This window comes from Platalea leucorodia (assembly GCF_965183815.1).
Source record: "Platalea leucorodia genome assembly, chromosome: 8".
Taxonomy (NCBI): Eukaryota; Metazoa; Chordata; class Aves; order Pelecaniformes; family Threskiornithidae; genus Platalea; species Platalea leucorodia.
In genome coordinates this window covers 9,813,907-9,840,363 of record NC_138830.1, presented here as the reverse complement: position 1 = coordinate 9,840,363, position 26,457 = coordinate 9,813,907, and the positions used below count along the sequence as shown (strand labels likewise).

Sequence of the window (26,457 nt, the reverse complement as noted above, 5' to 3'; positions counted from 1 at the left end):
AAGTTTCCTTAATTATTTTGAGGCTAGTATTATAAAGCTGGGGCCGGTGGCAGTCCGCTCGCCTCAGCGGCCACTGGAACTGGCATCTGGGACTGTCAGGGAGGTGGAATTGGGCTGTCGCTCAATGGGACATTTAGGGATGATTTTCGAGACCAGAGTAGTGTGCTTGGGTGGATCAAAGCGTGGCGGTGATAATTGGGGAAACAGATGAGGTCTGAAGGGCAGCTTGAGCTGCTAACGAGGGGAGAGACATAAACTGCCCCATCCATCACTGCTGGCCTCTGCGCCTGCCGTCCTCTGACACTCCGCACGTCGCCGGGCCACTCGCTGTACTCGGTAGGGAAATGTGTGTTTCAAGGGGGGAGCATTTGTCTCACCCAATTCTCCACGTGTTTGTTGTAGCACCTGCACCGGCACGCTTGCTCACAGGGTAGCCTGGCCACGATGGTGCCAGGAATGTGGTTATCGTACATAGAAACAAGAGCCTGCTGGGTTTTGCCGTGCTGTGGTGTATTTTCATTTTATGCGTTGAAACCACATAAGCAGAAATGTGCAGATGCTTTTCATCTTTTTCACTTGGGCACAAAGCATTGATTATCCCGTCTCTGCATTTGCCCTTCTGCTGGTGCTTTGGGGCTGGTCAGTTTTCCTCTGGTGTGCCAGTGCTGCGGAGGAACCGGCAAAGGAATGCACTGCTCAAATGGCTCCAAAACCAGCAAAATGCAACAATGTCCCTGCTTATCCTATCGGGGTGAAATTACCATGGTGCAGGAGGTGCGAATCAGCGAGGCTGCAGGAAGATCCTGGTTTGGGATGCTGCATCGAACTTGGGGCTGGAGCCCAAGTCCCCCTGTCCCTCCACTGTCAGGAACGTCACCAGTTTGAAGTCGAGTGGTGTGTGCCGAGGGCCAGCCCTGCCAGGGCCTGCACAGGGCAAAGGGGTGCTGGTGACGGGGCCGACTGCCTGGATTTTAATGAGTTTGGAACAGCCTAATTTAAAAAATAGAAAGCATTTGTTTTTAAGGACAGATCCTCAGGATGGTTTGTGCAAAGTATGAAATCAAGTATTCCCATCCCGGGACGGATAAGTATGTACTTCTCATTTAAAAACCTGTGTGCTCCCTGGGATGGAGTGCTGCTAACAGGTGTGATCTGCACCCCCTGCAGTAATCTGGTCCCTAGTGAAGGGCTGCATCGCGCGGCTGTGTGCTCACCTGGCTCATGTGAGTGGCTAATGACAAGGCACACCTCGTTACCCTTCAGTGAGCGGCAGGTTTGTCCGGCTCAGCCTCCAGAAGAACCTCAGGGATGCATCAGGGTGAAGGATGTCCATACCCTCTTGTATGCCTCTTGGAGAGCAAAAAATGAGCTCCCCACACATCTGGACTGTGCCGTTTTGGAAAAAAGAAAACAATCACAGCCATTTCCCCCTGGAAAAAACCCGAATTCATTTTCAGCTTTCACCTTAAGTGGAAAAAGTGTGTCCGCAGAGGGTGCGAGCACCAACTCCTGTGCTGCTGTTGGCACCCCCATGCCACAGCCCAGGCCTGGAGGGGGCTGGGAGGATCTGCATGGGGCTGGTGCCCTCACCTCCTTCGGTGAACCAGCAGCTAGTTACGGTGTCTGACTGGCTCTGGGGAGAGGCACCTGCAGTCCCACCACAAGTGGGGAGCGTTTGGCCATGCTGCGGGGCAGCAGAGAAGCTGGCGGAGGAACTGAGGTGCAGTGACTCCTTCTCCGGTGTGTGTTGGGCTGGGTCTCGAAATGGGCTGGACATCATCGTTGTGTAGTGCCTCAGCGATCATGGTCCTGCCTCTAGATCGCTGCCTGGCTTCAGAGTTGTAAGTGTAGCCGTTGACTCACCGGGACTGCGGTTTGTATGCTTCAAGTCAGTACATTAGGTGCAGTAACTCTTTTTGTTTAATATTTTAAAAGTTTATCTGAATGTATGCTTGGTGGGCCAGCTACTATAACAAAGCAAGTGCGAACAGTTTATTTTTAAAAAGCAAACCATAGCTTACGTGTAGTTAAATGTTTTCCTGTAAAACACATGGGCATTGGTATAAATAGTTTTACCATTTACAGGCAATATTCGGATTTTACGTAACAGCCATCTTCCTGCTTGGGTTTTAACGCGCCAAGCTCTCTGCTGTCAGAAGGAATTTATACTGACTAAAAGAGGGAGGTGTTTGCATGTTTGTTTTGGATCAAAAATACTTAATCTGTTACAGCTGTGCCGTTCAGCGTGGCTGCTGGTTTGCTAGATCTGGCTCACCCAGATGCGAGTAGATCGGGTACCCACAGCATGGGGGGACCAGCGTTGCTGCTGCGGAGGCACCAGCGACAGGCAGAGCCCCCTGGCCGAGGGGGGACGTCAGCGGAGGGTCCTCAGCTGCGGCTGTTGCCATTCAGCATCGTGGCGCGTTCGGAATACCCAGGAGTGATTGCTTTAATTATGTCAGTCATTCATAATTGTTAAATAGTGATGGGGTGGTAAATGTTCATGCAGTGCAGATGGGATGTGCAGCACTCATAGGAGTGTCTGCTGGCCACAAGAAGCTTTTTCTTTTGTTTTTAGGAGATAGCCTGTTAAATATTAGAGGGTTATACGTCTGATTTTGAAAAGCAGGACTTGGTAACTCTAATGGTGCAGAAATGCTTTGGTGAGTCCATCATAACATTGCAGGTGGTTAAATGCCATGGTAGCTGCTGAAGGCCGTCAGCAGAGATTAAAGCCTCTTTCTGTTAGACGCTTTTATGTTTAAAAGCTGAGTTCTTTGCATCCTGTGGCATGGAGGTTGTCTCATTGATTTAATGGTAGCAACAACAGCAGCAATGCTGCGTGCAGGATAATACATTTAACCATCATTTCACAAAATCACCTGAGGAAACAATGTTTGCTCAAAACCTGGAACAACTCCATAGGCTGGTGTTTCTTTCACTTCAGTTTTCTTTTGGAATAAGCAAGAGCAGAGTTTGGAGCAGTTTGGGGTGCAGTTTGTGTTTCCCTGTGGCACTGGAGGGTTGTTTTTACCTGTTGCACACAAGGTGCCCCACGGACACCTCCGTCGAGGCGGGGGTCCAGCACTGGCTGTGGGCTGTGTGCCCCGGGGCAGAGGCAGCCTCGCGCCTGTCCTGCCTACCCCTGGCCAGCCATCATGGGCATCCCGCTTTTCTCTCCTGCATCTCAAACCCCATTGCTAAGCACCAATTTTTAATTGGAGAATTAATTTGGCTCCAGGACATCCTGAGCAGCAATGTACACCAAAAATCTCAATTGAAACGTTGTTGCATCAGTCCTGTACTTACACTGTGTTTATAGGTAACAGTCCCTTTTTTAAAAAATATTGTTAGCTAAGGGGAGCGAGGGGAGGCAGCTGCTGTCCCAGCAGGGCAGCACTGCGGGGCTGCCAGTGAGTGTCGTGGCTCGGAGGCGAGCAGCCGGCTTGGGGTCGGGGCGAGCAGGCCACCCTAGCACTCGCGGCCGGTGGCATCCCTGCCGCACCGTGCAGGGCCCCGTGCTCCTCCTCAAGCCATGCCAGCGGGGCGTTGTGCCTCTCCCCGCAGCGATGGGGCCGGCGCTGGGACCTCGGGGGAGAGCAAGGGTTTTATTCCAGGGACCTTGGGGGAAGAGCCAGCGTTTACTCCAGTAACGTCTCCACACGCAGTGAGTAGCACGTTGGTGCTCTGGGGTCTCCTCTGCCCCTGGACTTCTACGGTGATATTTTAATGGTACGGTGTTGGTGGATTGATGAAAAACAAGAAGCTTTCCTGTTTGCTTTTGTGAGCAGTAGTTTTTGTATAAACACGCGCAGAATGGTGTAGCAAGTGCTCGGTAACTCGGGTTGTGCTACCGCAGTGGTATAAAAATAGCATAAATAAACAGACCCAGTAGGCTGGCGCAGCTTAGTTTTAAGACTTTCCCAGACCAACTGCATTTATGAAACTTGTCCCTACAGATGTATTTACTTCAGATACGCAGAGGGTGATCAATGTTAACCTAACTGCATCAGCATAGAGAAAAGCTCCATGTGGAGTCAGGCAGCTTGCCCTGACTGAAATAAGGGGTCAGTGCCATACCAGGGACGTGCGGAGTCAATGGTGTACACCGGCTTGCTGGGTCTTGTTTGTTTTTTCTGGTTTTATACTGCTGCAGAAGGATAACTTTAAACCACAATGGCAGGATCACTGTGCTCAGTGTACACTCTCTGGTGTTTATCAAATGACAGCAGTAACTGATCTTTATTTAGTCTCTGTCCGTGCAAAATTCTTCTGTATTTCTACTTTGGCTGTGCTGAATCTGATGTTTGCTGATCCTCCCAAATCAACTCTTCTGCAAAGGATGCCCCCTCTCCAGAACTGCAGGCATCCCAGCACTATCGGTCTGTCTAATTGCCAGTAACATTGCAAATACAAATGCAAACGCAATGTCACCTCTCTGCTGCCTCTCCCTTGGTCTCCTGGTTTGGTTGCAACTGTGCGGTGCCGAGCAGTGTCCCCCCATGGCTGTGCGTGCCCCATCACAGTCCAGAACCTGTCCAGATGCTAGAGGGAGCACTGACAACAGTTACACATTGTGTTACTGCAAATAGTGTTCCTGTGGAAATAACCAAACACAGGGTAAGCCCTGCTTTGAGGAACCTCAGCCTGAAATTCAGCGAGGTACTGGAGGCAGCGGATGTGGTGGGCTCCCTGGGGCTTCTTCTGGGAGAGGAGGATTCATGTTGGGTGTCTCACTGGGTGATGGCACCGCAGGTGCCAAGCCACAGCAGGGTGGTCTGGGTCCTCCCTGCCTTCCCACACGCTGCGAGGACTTGGTGTGGAAAACCTCCTGTTGCCTGCTCGCAGAGTTTCTGAGGACGGGGCGTCTCAGCTTTGGCAATGCCCCTGCACGAGGGCTGCCTGGGATCCTGCAGGTCCCTCACGCAGGCACCGTGGGGTCCTGACGGCTTGCGCACGGAGGAGTAATGACCTTGCAAGAGCAGTTTGCTAATTAGACCTCATTTATTGCATCACCAGGCTGTGCTTTCCAAGAAAGTCTTAGACTGGAGCCAAGTCCACCAGGGTGATGAGTTTACTGTTCTTCCTTTGCGGTGCTTCTAAGGAGAGGTATTGGGAAGTAATTATTTTGAATTTGAATTGGTTTATGAGAGTGCTGAAGCTGTAGACATTTGCAAGTTCTTAAAACAGCTTTGAAGGCCAAATACCAACTACTCAGACTCAACCTACTCAGGGGCCTGCTTTTCAGACCTTCTGCAGATCCTTGCACAAAGCTTGTGTGCTTTGGCCTGAGTGTGCATGAGACCGGGCACTCACACACACCTGACCAGAGCGGAGGTAGAAACCAGCAGCGATGTGCTGGAGATGCCAGGGCCATGGGTGCAGGAGCTGGACCTGATGCCACCCTGAGATCTTCTTGGCAGATTGCGTGGTTGGACAAGAGCAACTTGGGTGCTGTTAATTTGTAAACCCACCCAGTGTCAGCAGTGAGGTTGCTGCCGTGATTTCTGCTGCTCCGGTGGAAGGGGGAGAAGGTTCACCTCTGGTCTTTGAAAGAGCGTTTGCAGGGCATGGAGGATTTTGCCTGAAGCTGTGGGCTGCGCCGCGGCCGTGGATGAGCACTGGGGGTGTCGCAGCACCACGCAATATGCCTCGGGGCTGCCGTGGGTCATGCTTCTCTGCTGGGTGGCAGCGCAGTTGCACAGAGGGCTCTGCAGTACACTAAGCTCTAATTATCTTCTTGTTAATTAGTTATTGACTTCTGCTGATGTTTCCATTAAATATTCCCTCAAGGAAGAAGTTAAAATTGTTAGTACCAGTATTACCTAAGCCGTAACTGCCATGGATAAAAGAGCTCGCAACCTCAGAAGTGAATCCCAAGAATACTTTTTCATTATTAAACATGCAGTCAGGGTATTTTCTGGAAGGAAATTATTTTCAGAGAGCAAGAATTGCTGTTGTATTTCTAACATTTAGTGTGAGATCTCAAAAACAGGACATGCTGCACTTCACAGAAAAATGGTGTTGTAGAGAACATGGTAGTGACCTCCCAGAAATGGATTCGTTTCTTGCTCATCTATGTGGAAGTCTTAAATATCTAGGTGTAACATCAAAATCCAACACATTTTTCAGATGATCCAAGTCTTGTAGAAATACGTACGCTGCATTTTCAGAATGCAGAATTTTTTGGGGTGATTTTTCCAAGACAGGATTGACTATGGTTTCCTTTTTGTCCGAGTTTTGCATGCTTTCTCTTCTACAATTCTGCAAATATCCACATGAAATGCCTCCCGCTTTGTGGGGAATAAAACCAAATTGCATAGCTGGGAGGTGCTTCTGGCGGTCTGTGGGACAGGTACTGTGTCCCTGCTCCCCTGAAGGCAGTGGGAAGAAAACTCCTGACCTGACTGCTGATCACCAGACCTTGATTAACCCTGCGCTGCACCTCGATGCAGCGTTACAGGAGACTGAATGCAGCGGGGGTCAGGCACACACGTCCAGGCTGCAGCCGGGGCATCCTGATCCCGTGACCAGAGCAGACTGTTCTTTTTTACAGCATTTTTGAGCAATGAAAGTGAATTTACAGAATAGGAAATAAATTTGTATATTAAAAACTAAGAAAAAAATGGAGAGCCAGCATGAGTTTAAAAGATTTACTTCTGTAACGAGAGCAGAAGCAAATGTGTACTTGCCCCCATATTTCAAATAAGACTTAAAAAGTCTGTCTTTGTATAGTAGCTGCTGTCAGCTAAAAAGATTATACTTCTTCCTGGTGTTTTACCAGTCATTTAAACAGAAATCTGCACATCTAAAATGTGTCTGCCCCCATAAGTAATGATTTTTTCAGTAAGAGAATTTGAAAAGTAAAATAAGAAAACATTTCCCTGTGGTAGTACCATACCACAGAAAGGTTCGCCCCCTTCACTCCGTCCCGTCCGCGTCGCGGTGGTTTCCCAAATATAAAGGCAAGTGCTGTTGTCTGGCACTTGGAGAGGGGAAGGCGCATGCTGAGTGGCAGCGCTACTCATTTCCACCTGTCTAGGGAAATAAATAGAAAACTCAAAGAAAACAGGCATTTTCTGACAACAAATGAATAAACAAAGTAAATATTTTCCTACAGACACATTTTTGTTAATTCCTATTTCCAACTAAAAACTCCTTAGCACATTAATCTGACTAGCAGTTTTTAAAAAACGCAGTAATCTTCAGGAAAGCATCTAGATTGCAGGGTTTGCTGTGTAGGTCATAACAAAAAATTGAGATTAGCAATAACTAATTTTTAAGGTATGTTTTGGGGTCTATTTTTTATTTCTTAGGGAGCTCTGCAAGGATGAAAGAGCCGTCTTTGATGGCTTCTGTGTAGCATCCCGATGTCCCTGGCCATTCGAGGTCATGCACCCCTACGCTGGCTCCTCGTGCAGCGTGGCAGTTCCCGCTCTTCTGCAGTTGCCATCTTTGCAGCTGCTCCCAGTTTGGCTTTTTTTTCACTTACCTGGCTGCCACGGTTTTGGCTGGGATGCAAACCCAGCTTCCCCGGAGCAGTGCCGGGTGCCGATGGCGCCTGGCAGCGCTGGCACAGCCAGTGGTGTGTGCTGAGTGCTTGTGAAGCCAGGGACGAGTCTGCAACGCCCTCTGAGCGTGGGACCTGGCTGTCAGCAGCAGGGAGCGAGTGGCAGATGAGGACCTCCGGGCGTTTTTGGGAGGAGGTGCAATGTGTCCCCCCATCTGGGGTGGGCCAGCTGCCTGCACGAGGGTTCGGGAGCCGCACCAGCTCAGCATCACACACAGGCGTGAGAAGGGCTCTTGGAAACTCTGCTAAGAGGAGGAATGGTGCAGAAGGTAACACAAAGGTAGATCAGCTTGCGAACAAATGTCTTTTCTTGGCACTGCCCTTGCAAGCCCTTGCCATTTCATGATGTTTGCGTGGTGTTTAGATTAGGCAGGTATTCAGAGGTGGGCCTGATTCAGCAGGCAGTGGGGGCGGATGGATGGATGGATGGAGGCCCCGGGGCGATGCTGGGCCCGCAGCCCCCCGGCCCCATCCCTCCTGACTCCCCAAACGGTGCTGGGGAGGCAGCCAGGTCCCCCCACGGCTCCCAGGCAGCTCAGCATGTCTGTGCCGTGTGCTCGGGTCAGTGACCTGTAAATATTTAACATGGGTGCGGGAAGTGCTGGAGGGTGAGGCAGGAGGCGTTACCAGCAAACGACACCCTTGCACCCCTGGCCCTGTCAGGGCGGCTAATGCCAGACCCATGGCTAGCACCGCGGTGGGACGCCTCCCGGGGCCCCGCACGGGTCCCTGGCAGGTGAGTGCCACCCGCTCCTCCCTGTCCCTGTCCTCATCACCTGCTTTGGGCAAGGCTAGACAGCTTAAAATACTGCAGACATCATGCTGCCCTCATTTAATGAGAGTCAGGCTGGCTGTTTAGTTCAGCCTGGGCTCTCTGCCTGAACGTTGTTGATATGATAGCTGGAGAAAAACATCATGTGAGAGCGGCCCGCGCGTCCTCCCGCTCCAGCATTCCTGCTGCGAGGACACCGAGCTGCCCGGCTGACGGGCTGAGCTCGCCCTCTTCTTCCTCACTCTGCAGGGCATATTTGTGAGCAGGGTGTGCACAAAGGCTCATCACGGCGCAGAGGGCCATGTTCTCGCAGTGCCACTGCTGTCAGGAGTTTGGCACCTGATGGGTGCTGGTTAGTGACAGCAGGATTTCTTAGCGGGAACGTGTGTGGGGAGGGTGCTGGCACAGCCCTGCATGGCTGGCAGGCCACCCAGGCCTGGCCTCCCGTGGGACGCTGGTGGCAGAGCCACAGCGTGGCCACAAAGCGCAGCTCGCTCGGGCCGGTGTGCCCCGGGCACCGCAGCGGGTCCGTGTCCGTGCCCGACTCCAGTGGCATCGCCTCAGCCCGTCCCAGCCTCTTCTCACGGCTGCTGGCGGGGAGCTGCCGCTCCGGCTGTCAGCTGCAGTGTGAGCGAGAGCTGGGTTTCTTCCCGCAGGAGTCACGAGCGCAGAAGTAAATGCGGGATCTTGGCAACAGGTTTTTGCCCAGATACCACGTCGCTGTGTGAGTGATTCCCCCGCCACTGTCATGCTCGGCACCCCAAGTTTCCCTGCTGGCTCTGCCCATGAGGAAGGTCCTGTCCCACTTGTCTCGAGGGACCGGAGATCTGCGGGCAGCCTCTGCTGAAGAGCGTGCCTCAGGAGCCTCGGGGGCATTTTTAATAACTTCTAGTCCAGCAGGATTCTGGTAAAAATCCTACCAGTGTGCTGGTACGGCATTTCGGGACACTGCCAGCGTGCTCAACTTCCGCTTCTCTGAATTTACTTGCTTATAGTAACGATTTTTTTATGATTGAAAAAACAGCAAATGGTTCAGAAAAGGTTCAGAGAGATGAGAATCTGCCTTAAACTTCGTTGACTGAAGTTACCAGAATCTAGTGAAAGAGTAATTAAGAAACTACTTGCTCACAGTATAAAGGAGATGAATGCAGTCTGTGTTGCTGATCGAGATTTTTGACCGTGATTTGCAGCCTGTGGTTTCTGTCTCCTGGGCACTCTGTGGACCATTTCTGAAGGTCCGTGAATATAAGTAAGACAAGAAAGCCATTTCCCAAACAGAGACGTCTGTATTTCTTTTGGAAAATTTGCTAGGATCTGAAAATTCAAAAAGGTTGAAAGTTAAATGCTGCATTAGACTCCAAAGCAACATACAAACAAGAAAGACGTAAACTTTTTGGTAATAGCTAATGATAACTAAGCATAAGCACAGTTTATCTGGAGATGTGGTATATTCTTATAGTCTTTAACTCAGAGTAAATTGTCTTCCTTAAAAATCAGCTGCTAAGTGAAGAGAAATGATGGCCTTGATGGAGAAACAATGGAGGGGGCTCCTTGTTTCCCAGGAGCCTGAGGACATTGCATTAAATCACTGGAATGGTTTCTTCTGGCCTTAAAGCATTTGAGTCTATGGAAGTACATTAAGCGGTCATGATCTAGTGTTTGGATCCAGTCTGGAGAGGTGTGGAGCAGCCTAAACCCCACCACTGAAATAAGGACATGGCGTTTAATCTGCATTTTGGAATCAGGCTTGTTAATTGCTCCTCTCTGATTCCAGCAACACATGTTGTAGTTTCATGTTACTCATTTAGCAGTAATTAAGTCTGATTTTTACACTGTGCTAACATAAGATACCATCTTCCAGGCAGCTAATAAATGTGTAATTTTGCCCTGTGTTACTTAGTGGTAACAACAATTAACTGAGCTTTAGTATCAAGAGAAAAATTGACATAAATAAAGCTGTTCCAAAGTACTTGTCTTTTACCTACCATTTCATATAATTGTGAAATGCTTGGGGGGGGTGGGGGTGCTGAAATGAGGTTGGTTTATTTGTGCAAAATGGCTTAAATACTGAACTGTGTTTTCAGTAAGGCATTAAAGGAGAGAACTGAGGGTCATTTTGTCTGAAAGCATCCCCCCAGGCTGAAGGCAGGCTTTCCCTCGAGCATACGGATGAGCTGGGTGGGAGACGTCCCGCACATCATTTTGGCTGGTCCACCCCAGGCCCCTGCGCAGGTCCGGCCGTTGCTCCGGGCTGTCGGGTGCTGGCTGTGATCCCCACAGACATGGGCGGATGCAGCCCTGCCGGCGGCCGCCCGCTGCTCTCGCCGCGCGGTGCTGGAGGTGTCGTGGGGAGCTCCCACAGGAGCAACAGCAACCAGCAGATGCGTATATGCACGCGTGTATATGTGTATATACACACACATGTATAAAATTCATGCTCCTTAAACACTGATTCCTGTTGCCACCATCGATTTGTCTTTTCTACTTATGAATCATTAATGTTTGTTACTGAAGTATCCTAATCCTTATTTGTAGTAGGAAACTCCATTCCCCTGTAAAAATATTTTGTCAGGCTGCACATGTTTTTTCACCCCATCTTATCTGTAGCATAGATGTTGTGCTTTTAGCTTTTGTGCATTATCTGGCCCCTGTCTTGATTGCTTTCCAACATTTGGAGCTGTGTTATTAGGGAAATTTTCTTGCAAGTGACTTCAGTGGTCCTTTCCGTGCGTCAGCTCTGCCGAGGACAGCCCGTGCACCCCTCAGTCCAACAAGCAAGTGCCTGCGGGAGCCCTGTCACAGGGCTGCATAAGGGGAAAGCGAAGGCCCCATGCCACAGGGCTTGGAGGAGCCCTGCGACTCTTGCCGCAAACGAGAAGACTGACGTCTGCAGCCCCGCGGCCCAGGGCCAGTAAGGGGGCAGCGAGCACGGCCAAGCGCCGGGGCAGCCTGTGCCGGGGTTTCTGTTCATCTGCGCCTTCCCATCGTGACTGCCAGCAGTCACTCAGCTCTTCTGTGTTGTCTCTGGAGGTAGCTGGGATCGTGTAATGGAAAACGCATTTCGTTCAAGGAAATATGCTCAGGGATTACGAACGGATGCTCTGAAAGATGAACTTTCTTTGCCGTTCATTATAGTAGCGGTCTTCATCTACATAGGGCTTTCTATAATCTTGGTGCGTGGCCTAAAGTTATCCACAGAACTTTACGTATTTTTCTTTGTATCAGGTATATCTTCCAATGCAAGGATCACTCAGATGTCAGTTGAGTAACTATGAAAATGAGTTTTAAGAACTTTGGACTGCCAGCAGGAGAGACGGATTGGGAGGTGGGCAGCAGCAAACCGTTTATCCCAGCCTTAAGGGGAGACAAAAATCATCGTACAATTAGATTTCTGACAGATCTTATAACAAGAATACATTTTAACTTTCTGAGCAAAATTGCAGTATAAGGTCAAACTATATTGAATTAATGTTTCCTGATAAAAACTGTTTCTTACTTAAATTAAGGCTGTCTTTTGCTTTGTCATTGTTCCTGTTTGGATTTATTTCAAAGATGAATGAGTAAAGGAAAAAGAATGTAATTTAAGGAACCTGTTTTTTTCCAGACAAGGATTTGGTTCTCCTTTTTAGCTATTTTTTTTTTTTAATTATTATCATCCCTTTAGTGAAAGTATGGGCTCCAGTGTTACAATTTTAAAGAACAACTAATGTGTAAAGCTTCCATATTAATGAATTTGCATTTTCTGAAGTCTCATGGCATGCGAGATCACAGCTCACATGCCACGATCAGAGGGGATTCTCTTCCCCAGGAGAGGGGGTTTCTCTTCCCCAGCCTCCCGCTGCCGCACACCGTGTCCGAGCGGCTGTGCGGGCAGTGCCCTTGGCTCAGGCCATGCCTTTCATTTTAGAGGTTTTTACAGTGGAGCCACAGCTGGGGGGACTTGGGACTAGTTTTCAGAAGTCACGTTCGTGCCCAGCTCCCCGTGCCCCAGCCGCCGGGCGAGTGCCCAGCGCTGCCAAGCACCAGCCACCCCGCTCCCAGCTGGGAGCCCACAGGCGGGGGCACCCAGAGCAAGAGCCCGCGTTAAGGGAGTTCACCAACCAGGGTTGTCTTATGTGCGAGGCTGGTTTACTTGGTAACAAGGCGGTACAGTGGGGTTTGGATATATATCGTACATAGAATTATTTTTTATTATTTCTTGATGTGAATGGTTGTAAATTGATGAATGTCCTTTCATCCAAATAAAATTAGCGCATGAAATTTCTTGTTTACCACATCTGAATTTAATGACAAATTTAGAAACAAGTCAATTCTGATTTTCTTGTTTGGTTTACGCAATTGCAACAAAAATGCTTCATATGTAAGAGGTTTTCTTCAAAGATGCTGTATTCCGGGTCTAGTGAAAACGCAGAGCTGGTGCTGTTTTCCTGGCCATAATGCTAGTTTGACCACACGTCTTGCTGTGCGCCCGGTGCTTCTTGCGCCCCTGCACAGCAGAAAGAGAAGCGAGCCTTTAACGTTTTCAGAGTAGCACGTGAGCTGTTGTAGGCTCACCGCTGCAGCCAGGCCGTGGTTCTTTTGCTGGGTTTCTGGCTCCGCAGCCGCCTGGTTCCCAGCGGCGGCTCTGTGGGCAGGGGGCAGCCGTTCTGAGTCCCCATGGGCATAGCTTTGACTGAGCAAAAACGCGTGCCCGCAGCGGACAGGCATGCTGTACTTTCAAAACAACTGATATTTGCTCACCTTCAGCAACTCCTAAAAGAAACAGTATTTTTTAGAGTTGTACTGCAGAAATACATAGTTTAGAAAAGCAAAGCAAGAAGCTGATACTAGAATTGTCAAATTGCTCTGGTCAGTATGTGATAGCCTAGAGAAGTAGCCGGGGGCTTTCCTCCTAGGTCTGCAGGATGCGTTGTGTTTGTTTTAGCCAATGGTATAAGGTACGAAGATACGCCTATAGCTTCTAAGCCAACTGTATCAATTCTCTTCTTCAGGGTCGATGTTCAAGGGAAAACTGCAAATATCTTCACCCACCACCACACTTAAAAACGCAGCTGGAGATAAATGGACGCAATAACCTGATTCAGCAGAAGAATATGGCCATGCTGGCCCAGCAGATGCAGCTTGCCAATGCCATGATGCCTGGTGCCCCATTGCAGCCTGTGGTATGTGTGCTTTTTGGCTTCAATCAATGAGTACCATGAGTTATAGTTGAATTAAGTTTGCAGGTGTGCTTACATGCCTGCAAAATCCCACAAATGTCGGTAACTGGTGGAGAAATCAAATACAATGAAATGCTGGTCTGTGTGTCTTTGTTCTGCTTAATTCTCCCTTGGCTGAAGTAATATTGTTAATTTAATTAATTTTGTTAATGTTTTGAAAATTTAATTCATTTTTTGCAACTTATTTCTTAAAATTAAGAAAGTGAGTGATCTGCATGGGATTTTCATACATAGACGTTTCCTTTGCAATTTCATGTGCTCTAGGAAATTCCTGGGTTTGAGAAGATTCCCACTGGATGTTTTCCATTCACTCGGGGGAACCTTCTCAGGGAATTACTTGCTGGAATTGGACTTTGTTTTTTACAGCACTTTGTCAGAGCTTGCCCTGAATGATGTATGGTGCATGCCAGTCTGACCTGCATGATCCCCAGCTCAGGCTTGGCAGGAAGAAGGAGAAGTAGAAATAATCATACTTTCTACAAAAAACCAAGGGGTGGGGGAAGGAGAATCTATCAGAAGTCTCTCATCTGGTCACAGTAAAATCTGATCATATGTTACATCATATCTGTTTATCTTACACCTTAGTAAGTAAGCGCAGTGCAGTGTTCCACAAAGTCAAGCACGGGGGCTGAGTTTCTTGCTCTGCAGTAGTCCCTCGTTTCAGTAAATGTAAAGATGATTGGCATCAACCCGCCATGCACGTATGCATTTGCGAGCTGAACACCCTGTACCTGATCCCTCTCTAATGCAATCCAGAGGGGTCATTTGAGCTAACCTATGGATAAATTTGGCCCAGAACTCTTTTGATATAAATTTCCAGCTCAGACATTAGAGGGTACTGATTAATGTATGAGCGAGACTGGCGCTGATTAATGTATGAGCAAGGCTGGTATATTCTACGTAAAAAGGCAAACAATGCTCCGCTGGCTGAAGCGCTCTCTTCCAATGGGTAAATGGCAGCAAAGGAAAAAATAAGTCGAAAAATAGATATAAAAGAAATATATCTGCATTAGCACTTCTCTGACAGTTCTTTTATTCCTTTCTTGCTGGCAAAGGTAGAATTTAGGGAGTTTAATCTGCCTATAGATACCTTCCATTAGGAAACCTATATTCACTCTGTTAGATGAGTTCTTCAACTTTTATTTCAGAAAACATAGCGGCAATTAATACTCCTCAAAATATAGCTAAATCCTTAGGAAAAATCATCTCAGTAGAAAGGACTCTCATTCTTGTGCAAAATGGTTATTTGGCCCCATGTTTTGTGGGTCTACAGAATACCAGTAAATATTTTGTAGCTTATTTGATTCAGTTAATCTGTTGTTCTCCCACAGAGCTTTATGCCTTGGCTGTTTCAAGAAAAAGTGTCCGTGGGGAAGAAAAGCAGAAAATGTAGTAGAATCGTCACAGTAAATTGACTTTAGTACCTGTTAGCGCAGCGTGAGAAGATACCACATTTTGTTTTCTCTCTTTTGATTGGCTTTTCTTTAAATAAAATTGTCTGTGTCACCTAGGCAAGGAGATGAGCTGAGGCACTATCGGTGCAGACACCAAATGCTGTGGCATCGCAGTGCTTCAGGGGATGCCCTGATGCTGTGCTGTGCAGCCTGCTCCTTACTCACGTCTTGCAGGAGAAATGGGGCTGCCTGTGGGCTGGTGCCCACCACTGATGGTTTTCAGATCAGAAACAACATTAGGTGTCTGTACAGCTAGACAGCTCAAAAGCAGGCTGTACTTTACATGCTTTAACTCCAGAACAACCTCAAAATGATTTTTCAGTTTCAACAGCTCAAAACAGACGTGTGCACATGCCACAATTTTATTTTTATTTCCTGATTTGAGTACAGTGATACAGCCTTAGTGCCAGCAAATTCATATTTGGGACTATGAGAAAGCTTAAATCAAAATGCAGCCAACAGTAAGAACCATTGCTTAAAATATTCTTCTCTGTTAACCTGTTTGTTTGTTTCATGAATTGTAACCAAATACGGCTCTCTGGGGTTTATACAAAGCAGTGTGTAGGCACACACCAACATTTGGGTAAACATGAAAAAAAACGACTAATGCACCTTTTTAATATAAAGAGAGGCTAGTGTGAGGATAACATTTAAATCAAATTTAAATTCTCCTTTATGCTACACTCACACTGTCCCTAACGAGCAAAACTTAAGTCAGTGTATTTTGAAGTGCAGCACAAGCCTCCTACCCGTGCCTGGGTAATTTCTGTGTACTTGAGTTCAAACATTACAGACTATGTATTTTCAGAATTCAGTCTCATTCAATACGAGGGTTCATAGCAAGGCCCATTGGCTGTCCCAGCAATAGTGTTTCCAAATGGATGTCATCCTACTTAATTTGGCCTTAAAATTACTTTATTTTTTAGCACAGTTGAAAGGGATGTTATTTCGGGGTGTTCTAGCAAGTGATTTATATCATCCCATCTAACGATGCTTCAGTCAGTTTGTTTTGTTTTACAAAAATCAATACCCTATGCTTTAATAAAAATAAGTGAACTAATTTAATGAGAGACTCTAATTTGGTAAGCAAAGCGGTAGGATCCTTTCACTCATGTTTCTGTTTGATAAATGTTTTAATTATCTTAGTTGCAAGTAATGTTTGTGGACTTTTCCCATCTTTCCTTTTTAGTTCGCTCTTTTGTCTTTAGCTGGCACTTGAGGGAGGGGATGTCAGATGGTGAGAGGGGATTGCGTGTTCTGCTGACTGCAAGCACTGAAATCCTGAGGAAGAGCTCTGCCTGCTCGGATCGGTTCTGCCCTCCTTGCTTGTGAACTGGTTTGCGGGGCGTTGGGCTCAGCTAGCCTATGGCTTTGGCACTAGAGCATCAGTTGGTATTAGCGCATCAGTTGGTACTGGCACATCGGTGGGTGATGCTGTGCTGCTTCACTATAGCAATGCCAGACCCTGGATTTGCCTTTTCCAGTGTGGAAGAGTGTGAAAAATACTAAACAGAAGCAGAAAGATGGAGATGTGAGACCAGAAGAGCAGAGATGGACTGCAAGGTGGCTGGAGGCTCTGGGGCTGTTCCTTGCCTCGAGGGGCACACGGGGGTGCCGGGAGCACGGGGAGCCCCGAGGCTGCTTGCTCTTCACGGGCCTGAGCCACGGGGCTGTCAGTCAGGCATGCGTTTCTGCGGAGCGCCGGCGCTCCAGAGGCGATCAGCTGCACACTGCAGGTGCGAATCTGCAGCAGAGCAAGGTCCCAGACCTTCCTGCAGGTGTGTTTGGAATTCACAAGTAGCTGTAGGTTGTCAGTGTTTCTGTCAGCGTATGTGGTACGCTCTTGTGCTTTCCTTGGCATGGCAGGTGCTCGGTAGATGACTGCTAAAGATGCATTAAACGAGTCCAGCTCGTTCTCTGCGGGCAGCTGGTCCTGCAGGGCCGGCGAGCTGGGGCGCTGGCAGAAAGCCCATCTGTCTGTCTGTCTGTCTGTCCAGGGAGGAGCCACGGCTCTGCTGTGCTGCAGAGGCCAATTTCCAGAGGTGCCCCCGTGTCTCCTTCCAAATCGATAGACCCCGTTAGCGAGCAATGACTTTGAAATGCAGACCCATGGATATCAGACCTGCTGGTGAGGTTCGTGTTGGTTGTGCACAGGCATTTTTAGAGCAGAATTATTCAGTAGATGGGACGATGTGGATTATGAGGCATCTGGCAGCACAGAGCTGCATCCAAGGCTATGTCCTCCTTCACCTCTGTTCTCTCTGCGGATCTACAGGAGCTGCTTTTTTCCTTTTTAGCTGGTTTGCATGATGTACAGCATAGTAGGGCCCTAACTGTGAGGCCAGTAAGTTCTTGTATGGTTTGGTCATGGTGATAGAGAAATACGACCTCTGCTTCTAGAGGTGGGGAGGTGAAAGCTTGCTGGAAAACAAATAAGCAGTAAGCAGCAGAGGAGCCCAATGGGTTGGACTGGCCTTGAACCAGCCCCCCCCCCCCCCCCCCCCCCCCATCACTCCTCTCCTGCATGGCATCGTGGTCCCAGTTCTGACCAGTTTGCAGTTGCAGGCTGACCCTCGGCAGGTGCTTATGGATGGCAGCGGTGTGCTTGGGGTGATCCTCGCGGCAGAGGGAGCAGTGCGCTGGTGTCCCACTCCTCCCTGTCCCGCAGCCACCCAAGCCTTGGGTCGGTGCTGGGGCAGCTGGGGACAGTCCCTGGGGAGATCCAGTCTGTGCCATGTGTCTGCCAGGGCCACTGAATTGCCAGAAATTTTTCCTGGGTGCAGGAGTTTTCAGTGGCTTTGTGCCCTGGCAGACGACTCTGCTACCGAGAAGTGGTTGTGTGCTGCCCAGGTTTCACCGCTTCATGGTCTCTTTCTGCCAGCAACGTGGCTCCAAGTCTGGGCTGATAAGACTGTAGGATAGTCTTTTATCTCCTAATTTACATGTGTACGGCACATTGCAAAATACCTGTGAGTTTCAGAATAAAGTGAAGTGTCTCTGATAAAATATGCTATTATTTTGCAGTGGTCTAAAGGCCATAGGATATTTATATTACTATAAAATGATCTCAGCAGAAAATAAATGGGATAGTCTTTTATCTACTGTGAGTATTTTGGGCTTAAATCCAACATTGATCTCTCTTAAGTTACACGCTAACAGACTGGTTCACAGTTTTATTTTCAATGTTCATTATTACACAGCTGATAACACAGTAATAAAAAGTGTGGTTAATTAATAGTATATTTAAAAGTAATATTTTATTTCCTGTAAAATTTGCGTGTTTGTTTTTCATTCACATGGATGAAGAACCAGAGACATTAAAAGAAATTATCCCCATTTCCACAACTTTCAGTCTCTTTTCTTCAGTAATCTCTCCATGTGTTTTTGTCCAGTGTTTCAAATGGACTTGTTCCTTGCTTCCAAACAGTTCAGTCATTTCCTCAGGAATACAAAAACATGTGGTGTTCTATGCTGTCTGGCTTAAACAGATAGGAAACAGAGAAAAAGAGTTGCGTTAACTCTGCAGTTGGTTTTCCCTCTAAAAACTAGTTTGGAAGAAAAATCTAAATGCCTTGAGTAACTACTTTATTTAGATACTGAAGATAAACACTCCAGACTAAATTTTATTTGGCAATTACAGTGGTAGCGCAGTGCCTTTGCATTCAGTGGGGCAGAAGAGTTATTTAATCTTTACTGCAGTGTAACAGCTCCACGTTTGGTCTTATAGCATTATTTGGTCTTCTACATCCAATTATCTTCTCAACATGTGATAGCCTACAAGGGCATCTGACTCTTTCTTTTTTTAAAACAAGCAAACAAACAAAATAAACAGTATTTGCATGCTTGCTCTCTCTTTCGCTAGCTTAATGTTTTAGTCTAAATAAAGCATATCCTCGATGCAGTGTATTTCTTTCTGAATATCTGCATGGACAGCATGTTTAATTTTGTAAAAATAAATGTTCCCATATTAAACCTCTGTAATTTTTGAAGCAGTGCTGGCTGTCATCAGGGTCAGAAATGTATTTATCTGTGTCTGAAGTTGAGTGTGGTTTGATGGTGTGTTGGAGCTCTCGCGCAGATGCCTTTTTCCCCAAGAGCTGATGTTTGTACATGTTTTGGACGTGTCTCTCCGAAAGCCTCAGACTTTCTCCTGCGGCCATGAGGAGTGCTCGTTTATGATGGTGTCTCATTTGATGGATCAAATGAGAGTTTGCTCCAAGAGCTGCCACGTGTTGTAGGCGTGCAGGGGAAGCTTGAGCAGGAGAACCAGCAGAGGCTGGCAGGGGATGCTTGTCCTTGTGGTCTCGCTTGTGTGCAACGTTTGCACGGGTGTTCTCCATGTCCCACAAACACGACAAATGCGTCTTTCCCATTAGTAACAGAAACTCACCACTGTTGTACTCAAGATGATAGCCAAAAAGTTAGGCTGACAGCATGGCAAGTATAAATATTTAAAGTGTCCTTCTTTCTCTGATTGCAGCCGATGTTTTCCGTTGCACCGAGCTTAGCCACCAACGCATCAGCCGCCTTCAACCCCTACCTGGGGCCTGTCTCCCCAGGCCTGGTCCCAGCGGAGATCCTGCCCACTGCCCCGATGCTGGTGACAGGGAACCCCGGTGTCCCGGTTCCTGCCGCTGCTGCTGCCGCTGCCCAAAAGCTAATGAGGACAGACAGGCTGGAGGTAGGAGCCAATATGTGTAACTTACTCTCACAAGTTGTATCATTTATTATGTCTCCTAGATATAAAATATTTTTCTTGTGAAAGAAAATAATGCAGGTTTCACTTCAGCTGATAATGTCATATCTCGGTGACGGGTAAGGACGGGGAGTGAGTGAGTGATCGTACAGTAAGTTAATGCTTGCCATTCTGCTTCTGACCCTCCATTGCAGAAAGAAATGGAAATATTGAGCCCTTTTAGGAACAACCGTGGCAGCAGCAAGAGTGCCTCAAACCTGTGTTAGCGTGTGCCCAGAAGGTGTTAACGTGGGGAGGGGGCACGGGCACGGGTACTGAGCACCAGGGGCAGGTGTAAGGGCAGAGCTTCAGCTACCTGGGTAGAAGATGGCTTTCAGCCTCTCTCTTACTTTCACTCTGGACAGATGGTGCCAGCACTCCCCTACCGGCCTCCCGCACCCGGCTTATCATCCTTGCTACAACCCTGACAAGTGTTAGTGCTCTCTAGCTGGTACTCTCCCTTGCCCTGAATCTTTCTTATCTGAAAGGCCTGACAGTGTTTTCGGCACCTTATCGGCGCTGCGGCAGCGTGGGCGGTGAGCCAGCGACGTGCCGCCGGCTGCCACGCGCCTGCGAGCACAGCCTGCGAGCACAGCCTGCGTGCAGGAGCTCGTCAGCCCCGGTCAGGTCTGGTGGTTAAAAGACAGCGATAGGAGAGGCTGAGGAGGTGGGGTGATCCGCTGTCACCCCGTTTGTCTGTTGGACACGGCTGTGTGTTAGGGCACGCACCGCCTGGGCGAGGTTGGCTCTCCCTGTAGCATGGCCGGTGGTGCTCTCCGTCTCCGGCACTGCGCAGCAGCCAGCGGCAGCTTTCATCGGTGGTAGGGAGAGCCGAGCTGTGCCGTGACCATCCCCGCAGCCCCGGCCCTCCTGCTCTGTCCTCCGCCCCCACCCCGGTGACCAGTGCTCGGCACTAGCGCTCTGTAGCGTTAGTGCAGTGGCAGGTCTCGGATCCTGGAACTGCAACATCTCTTCTGCATGGGGAGGGTGTGAAGGCTTGGGGGTGTGGGGGGTGGGTGGGTTGTTCTGCTCTTCGATATGGTCCCTGAACTTAGGGAGCATGATAGGAGGAGCGAGAAGGATCTCTGCTTTAAAATGCAGCCAATTGTAATGCTTTTCTTTCTGCCTGTACATCTGCATTAACAGGGATTAATTCTCCTTACAAGGAAAATTAATTCCTTTTTCTTAGTTGCACCTCTGACTGACAAGCTGCTGCTCAGAAGGCTGCAAGCCGGGAGGAGTGTGGAGGGTCATCTGGCAGCGAGCATTTCCCGCTGCTGCTGTCACTGTCACTATTCTCAGACCTCACGTCACCACAGGTTCCCCTTCTGCGGGATCACATCATTTCCCTTTTTAGAGATGTTTTCTCCGAGGAAAGCGTTCCCCAAAGAACGGTCAGGTTACAGGAGAGGCAACCGCACCAAGCTGCGAGCTGGTGCACAGGTGGCTGTTTGGAATCACCAAGGGATGTTTTTCCTTTGAGGACTCTATTTCACAGTGGACATCTGCCAGAGGTGGATTAAAACCAAAATGCAATTAGATAAATTCATAAATAAATCATGCTAGATTCAGAAATGAGTACCAAGAGGAGGATGCCAATGGCAGGGAGCCCTTTGGGTCACAGCACCGAGGTCAGCTGCTGTGTTTGATCGTGCTTCCACCCGTGTAGAGGCCACGGCGCTGGTCAGTGGTGTTGAGGACATGTGGGCTCAAAAACTTTCTCTTTGTAAGCAGGAGCAGGACGTACCCGAAGTCCCCAAGCACCAGCTCTGCCCGTGGCCAGGGAAGCACGTACGTCAGTGGGAGCCTGAGAGGGGCTGCGCAGGGGCATCTCTTCACGTGGAGCCTCTGGGACGGAGTTTGTGCCAGTCGGCAGGCTGTAACCAAAGTGCACTGGGAGCTAATGAAATTTGGGACTTCCACATGCAGGATTTGATCCTCTGGACGCTTGCGTTCTCTTTATATAGCTATTTAGAGATTTGATACACTGCTGAGCCAAACTCCTCTGCACGAAAGGGAGTTGTGAGAGTGTTAGTCTCACAAAACACCCAGGGGCACAGTCTGCTGTAAAAAACATTTTTATCAATTAGGAAAAGCCAGCAAAAACATCTGAAATCAGTAAAATTTTAAAAAAAGGCTTAGTGCTTTTGCTTTGAACTTGTATGGAAACGAAGATGATGGCCAAGTTAGAAACCCCTGAAAATAAGTGCTGAGACTTGGACGAGTGCCTATTTTGTCACCTTTCCTGGTGAAACGGCACTGTGCGGGGATTCCTCCGGGAGCAGGCTTCATTTCCCGCAGGAAACGCTGGCAGTGCAGGAGCGTGCCGGGTCCCTGCGCGCTGGCCGAGCTCCCGCGGGGCAGCACCCCACACCGGGGAGAGCCCTCAGCGGGGCTGGGGAGGCGGCACCAGCCCTCCCGTGGACTCAGCTCACAGCCAGAACGCAGTTGAGCAGGACACCTACAGCCATGTTCTCCAACTGACTAACGTCCCAGCTCAGTCAGCACCCAGCAGCCTTCTCTGCTGTACTTGCATTTATCTCAGTAGGCTCCACTCTTGGGAAGTGTCCGTGTCCTTGGAGCAGGGCTGTCCCAGCCCAGCCTTCCTAACAGGGCCCTTCCCTTCACTCTGCTCTAGCCATTGCACCATGTAGATGACTTTAAAGAAATCCAGCTTCTTCTACCCTTTAAGCTATTTTAAGTTTTGCTTTTTATTTTGACTGGCATCAAGAGCACATCCAGGTTGACCCACCGACTCTGCCATTCCACACCACGCTGCTATCTTACAAAATTAGTATCTGTTGGGGGGAAGGGGTGTCTTTTGCTCCTCATTTTTTCCCTTCAGCAAATGCAGTTTAAATAGTGAAATATGTAGGTGAGAAGATAATTTTCCAGTTCTTTCCAGTGTATTGATCATTTAATCTGGAGTATCTAAATTTAGTATACAAATACCAAATAAGCAATTCATTTTTATATGAACAGCAAAACATTTTAATGTACTTTATAGATTACAGAAGTGCAGAACTGATTTGAAAAAATTTGCATGGTCTGATTGTTACTTCTCGGAGAAGCCAGCACGTATCTACCTGCTCTTTAAGTGAGCTTATTGCTGTCGGTATTGCCATTTGTTATGACATGATTAGAGAGCTTTATAAGGCTTAGCTCGGTCTCCCTTGGAATGAACTGTCCTTGAGAAAAATAACCGCTATGATGTTAGCATCTAATCTTGGAATATGATTTGTTCTGCTTAGAATTTTAAATACTTATTTTCAAGAATGATGTACTGTGGCATTAATTAAGTTAGCACACGTATTCTGGGATACTGAATCAGACTGTTGCACAACTAAAAGCTCTCAATACATATACCTGCGATTTTAAGGAAAGCAGGCAGACAACACAGACCTGTCAGGCAGTGTGCCTAGTCTCCTGAATTAATATGAATATTTGTAAAATAAGGTCAGTGACTGTTACTAGCAGTAGGATTGATTTCATATGCATTTGGACCGTGTCGCATGTACAGATAGCATGCAGATGTTTGGGTGTCCAGTGTGCTCAGCCACTCCCGTAAGGAATCTGGATCTCAGGGTGGAAATTTCATGGGTTGAGGCTTTTCCTGCAGCCTTCCTCACACTCCTCTCCTGCCAGAAATATCTTGAACAAAAGTGTGGCTCTTCGAGTGAACTAGAAGAGAAGCAAGAAGGACAGGGAAGTGAGAGATAAAGGAATTGCCTAACCATTTTATTTAAAACGCATGTGTTTCCATTTGAATGCCATAATTTTCTATTAGAAATATTCAAGAATCAAGAATGACCACAACTAAGCTGCTGTTTCCTGCTTGCTTCATATATACCTTTTTTTTTTTGCCAGAAAGAAGCAGCTTAGAAGTTCTTGGAGATTTTCAGATCTTGGGTAATCAGGAAATCTGACCTCACGGTGCCGTTTGTTTAAACGTCCAGAATGTATTAGATAACAATATGCCCATTTTGATAAATCCTCTTCAATGCAGAGAAGGAGACAGGAGGTGTGACTTGCTCATGGAAGGGCAGGGATCTCGGCTCTGCTGTCCATGTCCTTCCAACCAGACCTCTGCCCGCTTTGGGTGAGCAGCATGGGACCTCTGCCGTAGCTGAAGTGATGCAGTGGTTGTCTCCCCACCAGGGTGGGCAACTTGAATCCCAGCAGGGCGATCAAAATAAACTCAGCCCAAAGTTAGAACAAGTTAAGTGAATTACGATGAATCAGTAATGTTGCAGCACTAACTCAGCATTTTTGCAGACAGGCTAGAGACGTACAGGTGCCTCTTTTGTTTATGTTTCTTAACATGCTGAGTTGAAAATTATGATACTAATTACAGGGCTATTAATAAATAACTAAATGAAAGCTCTCCAGATCTGAAAGACCAGACAACATATCATGCTTCCGTGCCTCTCTTTACTCAAGCAGATGAATGATATATTACTGCATGCCTGTGGCAAAAAATAATACCATTTTCAATGCTTGCTTTTAAATAAACAAGAATTGGAAACATTCTTGGCTACCACCACAGTGTTTGAAAAGCCACTGCTGGTCACACTGATTAAAAGGACTAGCAGTATTATGGTTTGTGTCTGACTGCTGTAAACCATCGTTCAGAGATCTGTTAAGGAGCACTGAGAGCGAGCCATTCATTGCCTTATCTCAGCTGCTGCATGACAGCTGTGTGAAAATTTGCTCTGGACATGCCAAAGATTATCTCTATCTGCCTGACTATTTCAGTTTTCTGGTCATTCTTCTTTGGTTTTTAACTACGATAAAATTAGCTTATCTGTGGATGCATTTTCTTTCTCTCTCTGTGTATATAGATACTTTTTTATATATATATATATACACACACACATATATGAATTTGTATATATCATCTTTGTTTTATTAATGTAGTGGTTCTTGTTTACACGTGGAGTGGTTTTGAGACCTCAGTTTTGTGGATCACCAATACAAGACAAAGAGCAAAGACAGTCAGCTGACATTAGTTGCACCCTTTATCTTCAGAGGAAAAGACTTCTAGACTGCAAACAAGTAATCAAAGGGAACTATCCATTTTTGTGTATTTGGGAGGCCTGTGTTTGGGTAGAAGACACTGGTTCGTGGCACAGAAAATATTCCTAGATGATGAAAGAGAACAAGCCATAACGTAGGCAGTGGGGCTGGCCAACCCAGCACAGCTCTCTTGGAGAAGCAATGATGCGCCAGCTCTGTTTGGTGTATGCTTGAGAATGAGGGGGGAGAGAGACCAAGGAGTCTCGTGTGAGCAGGGATGGTGCTAGCACGCGACAGATACCAGACGCAGACTTGTATTTTTTGATGGCTTAAACAGGCGCCACCTCCTTCCCCAGTCACTCCCTGTGTCATGCTGGCTGGCAAAGTGGTCTGTGTCACTGCATGGGGACTAGACCAGGGAACACATCTGGCTGAAGAATTACCTGGAAGGCAAGGGGTTATTTTCCAGCTGAGGAATTTGCCCAATCTGTTTCATGTGTGCTGCAGAAACAGTTCTGTAAGGACCAAGCTGCGAGCAGTAGGGCCATGGGGATGAACGAGAGCAATGGCGGTGCCTGAACTGGCTGTATGGCTCTGCTGCAAATATACCTCCAGAGTCTGTCACTGCATGGAAAAAGACTATAAATAGGGTCATGCTGGAATGACCCTGGAGAAATGGATGTTTCCTGCGAGCGGGTTCACAAATGGCATTGCTCTTGTCCTTCGGGGATGGTATTTCATAAGTCTTAGATGATGGGCAGCTGGTACTTGAAGCAGCACAAGGGTTAAAACGCAGCTAGAGCACTAGCATGGATGGAAACCAAATAACAACCAAATTTGGCTTGTTGCAGGGATCAGAGCCAAGGTCCTTGAGGAAATACTGATGATCCAAGCTCATGGGCACCCACCTTTAAAAGGAAATTCCATCTACTAAAGTGGTTTTATTTTTATACAAACTTGGTTGCTTTTGTCCCTTTCTGTTTCCTATAGCCTTTGGAAAACTAAAATGACAAACGCATTTTTGTTTGTGGTTTGTGAAGAGCTGACCGTGAAAAGAACACACGTCATTTTTTTAAATACAGGGTTTGCAAGGTGTGTGAAGAGGGAGCCAGTGCTTGTCACACTGGTGGTGAAGTTAGCGTCTGCACCGCTGGCGGTGACGGGAGGTCTGGCAGGGGTCTCTGCCGGCTCGGGGCCAGGCTGGAGCCTGCGCACCAGCAGCAGGGATGCTGCAGGGGGATGTCCTCCAGCCAAGCAGGTTTCTTCCTGTGGTTTCTGATTCCTTCAGCTTGCTTTGGCTGCTGTCGTGCGGCAGCAGTGCGACAGCAGGACTGGTGACCGCTCTGGCTGCAGCCTCGGCTCTTTCCCAACGCAGCCCACCTTCCGCTGATCCGCAGGGTGATCGCCAGGCCGCCCAGGAGACGCAGCCACTGCCACTGAGGGTTTTGGATTGCCCTCTCGTGGCAGACGCCTGGATCGGGGAGGGCAGTGCGGCACCGCATGCCCCGACGGGTGCAGCTCACTCCCTGGCATGGGCACCAAGCGCCCGTCCGGTGGGGCTGCTCGGGGGAGGCCATGCACTCATCCTCCCGGCACCTGCGGCTGGTCACCTTAATTAATGCATCGAGCGTTGCTAACTTGGGCACAGCGAGATCACAGTGGAGCGCAACTGTGTCCGAGCACCGTGGTGC

General features: G+C 48.1%; 1 protein-coding gene across 29 annotated transcripts in view; it reads left to right on the top strand.

The window, feature by feature from the left end:
• MBNL1 (muscleblind like splicing regulator 1) overlaps positions 1-26,457 on the top strand; it is a 112,025-nt gene that overhangs the window by 67,826 nt on the left and 17,742 nt on the right. For 22 of the 29 annotated variants that reach the window (XM_082320627.1, XM_082320622.1, XM_082320626.1 and 19 more), the window contains 2 exons: positions 13,334-13,504; positions 19,496-19,696. In XM_082320627.1, coding sequence (XP_082176753.1) covers positions 13,334-13,504; positions 19,496-19,696 — 372 coding nt within the window. The remainder of the gene's footprint in view (positions 1-13,333; positions 13,505-19,495; positions 19,697-26,457) is intronic. The other 7 variants (XM_082320609.1, XM_082320617.1, XM_082320612.1 and 4 more) reach the window with 1 other exon arrangement.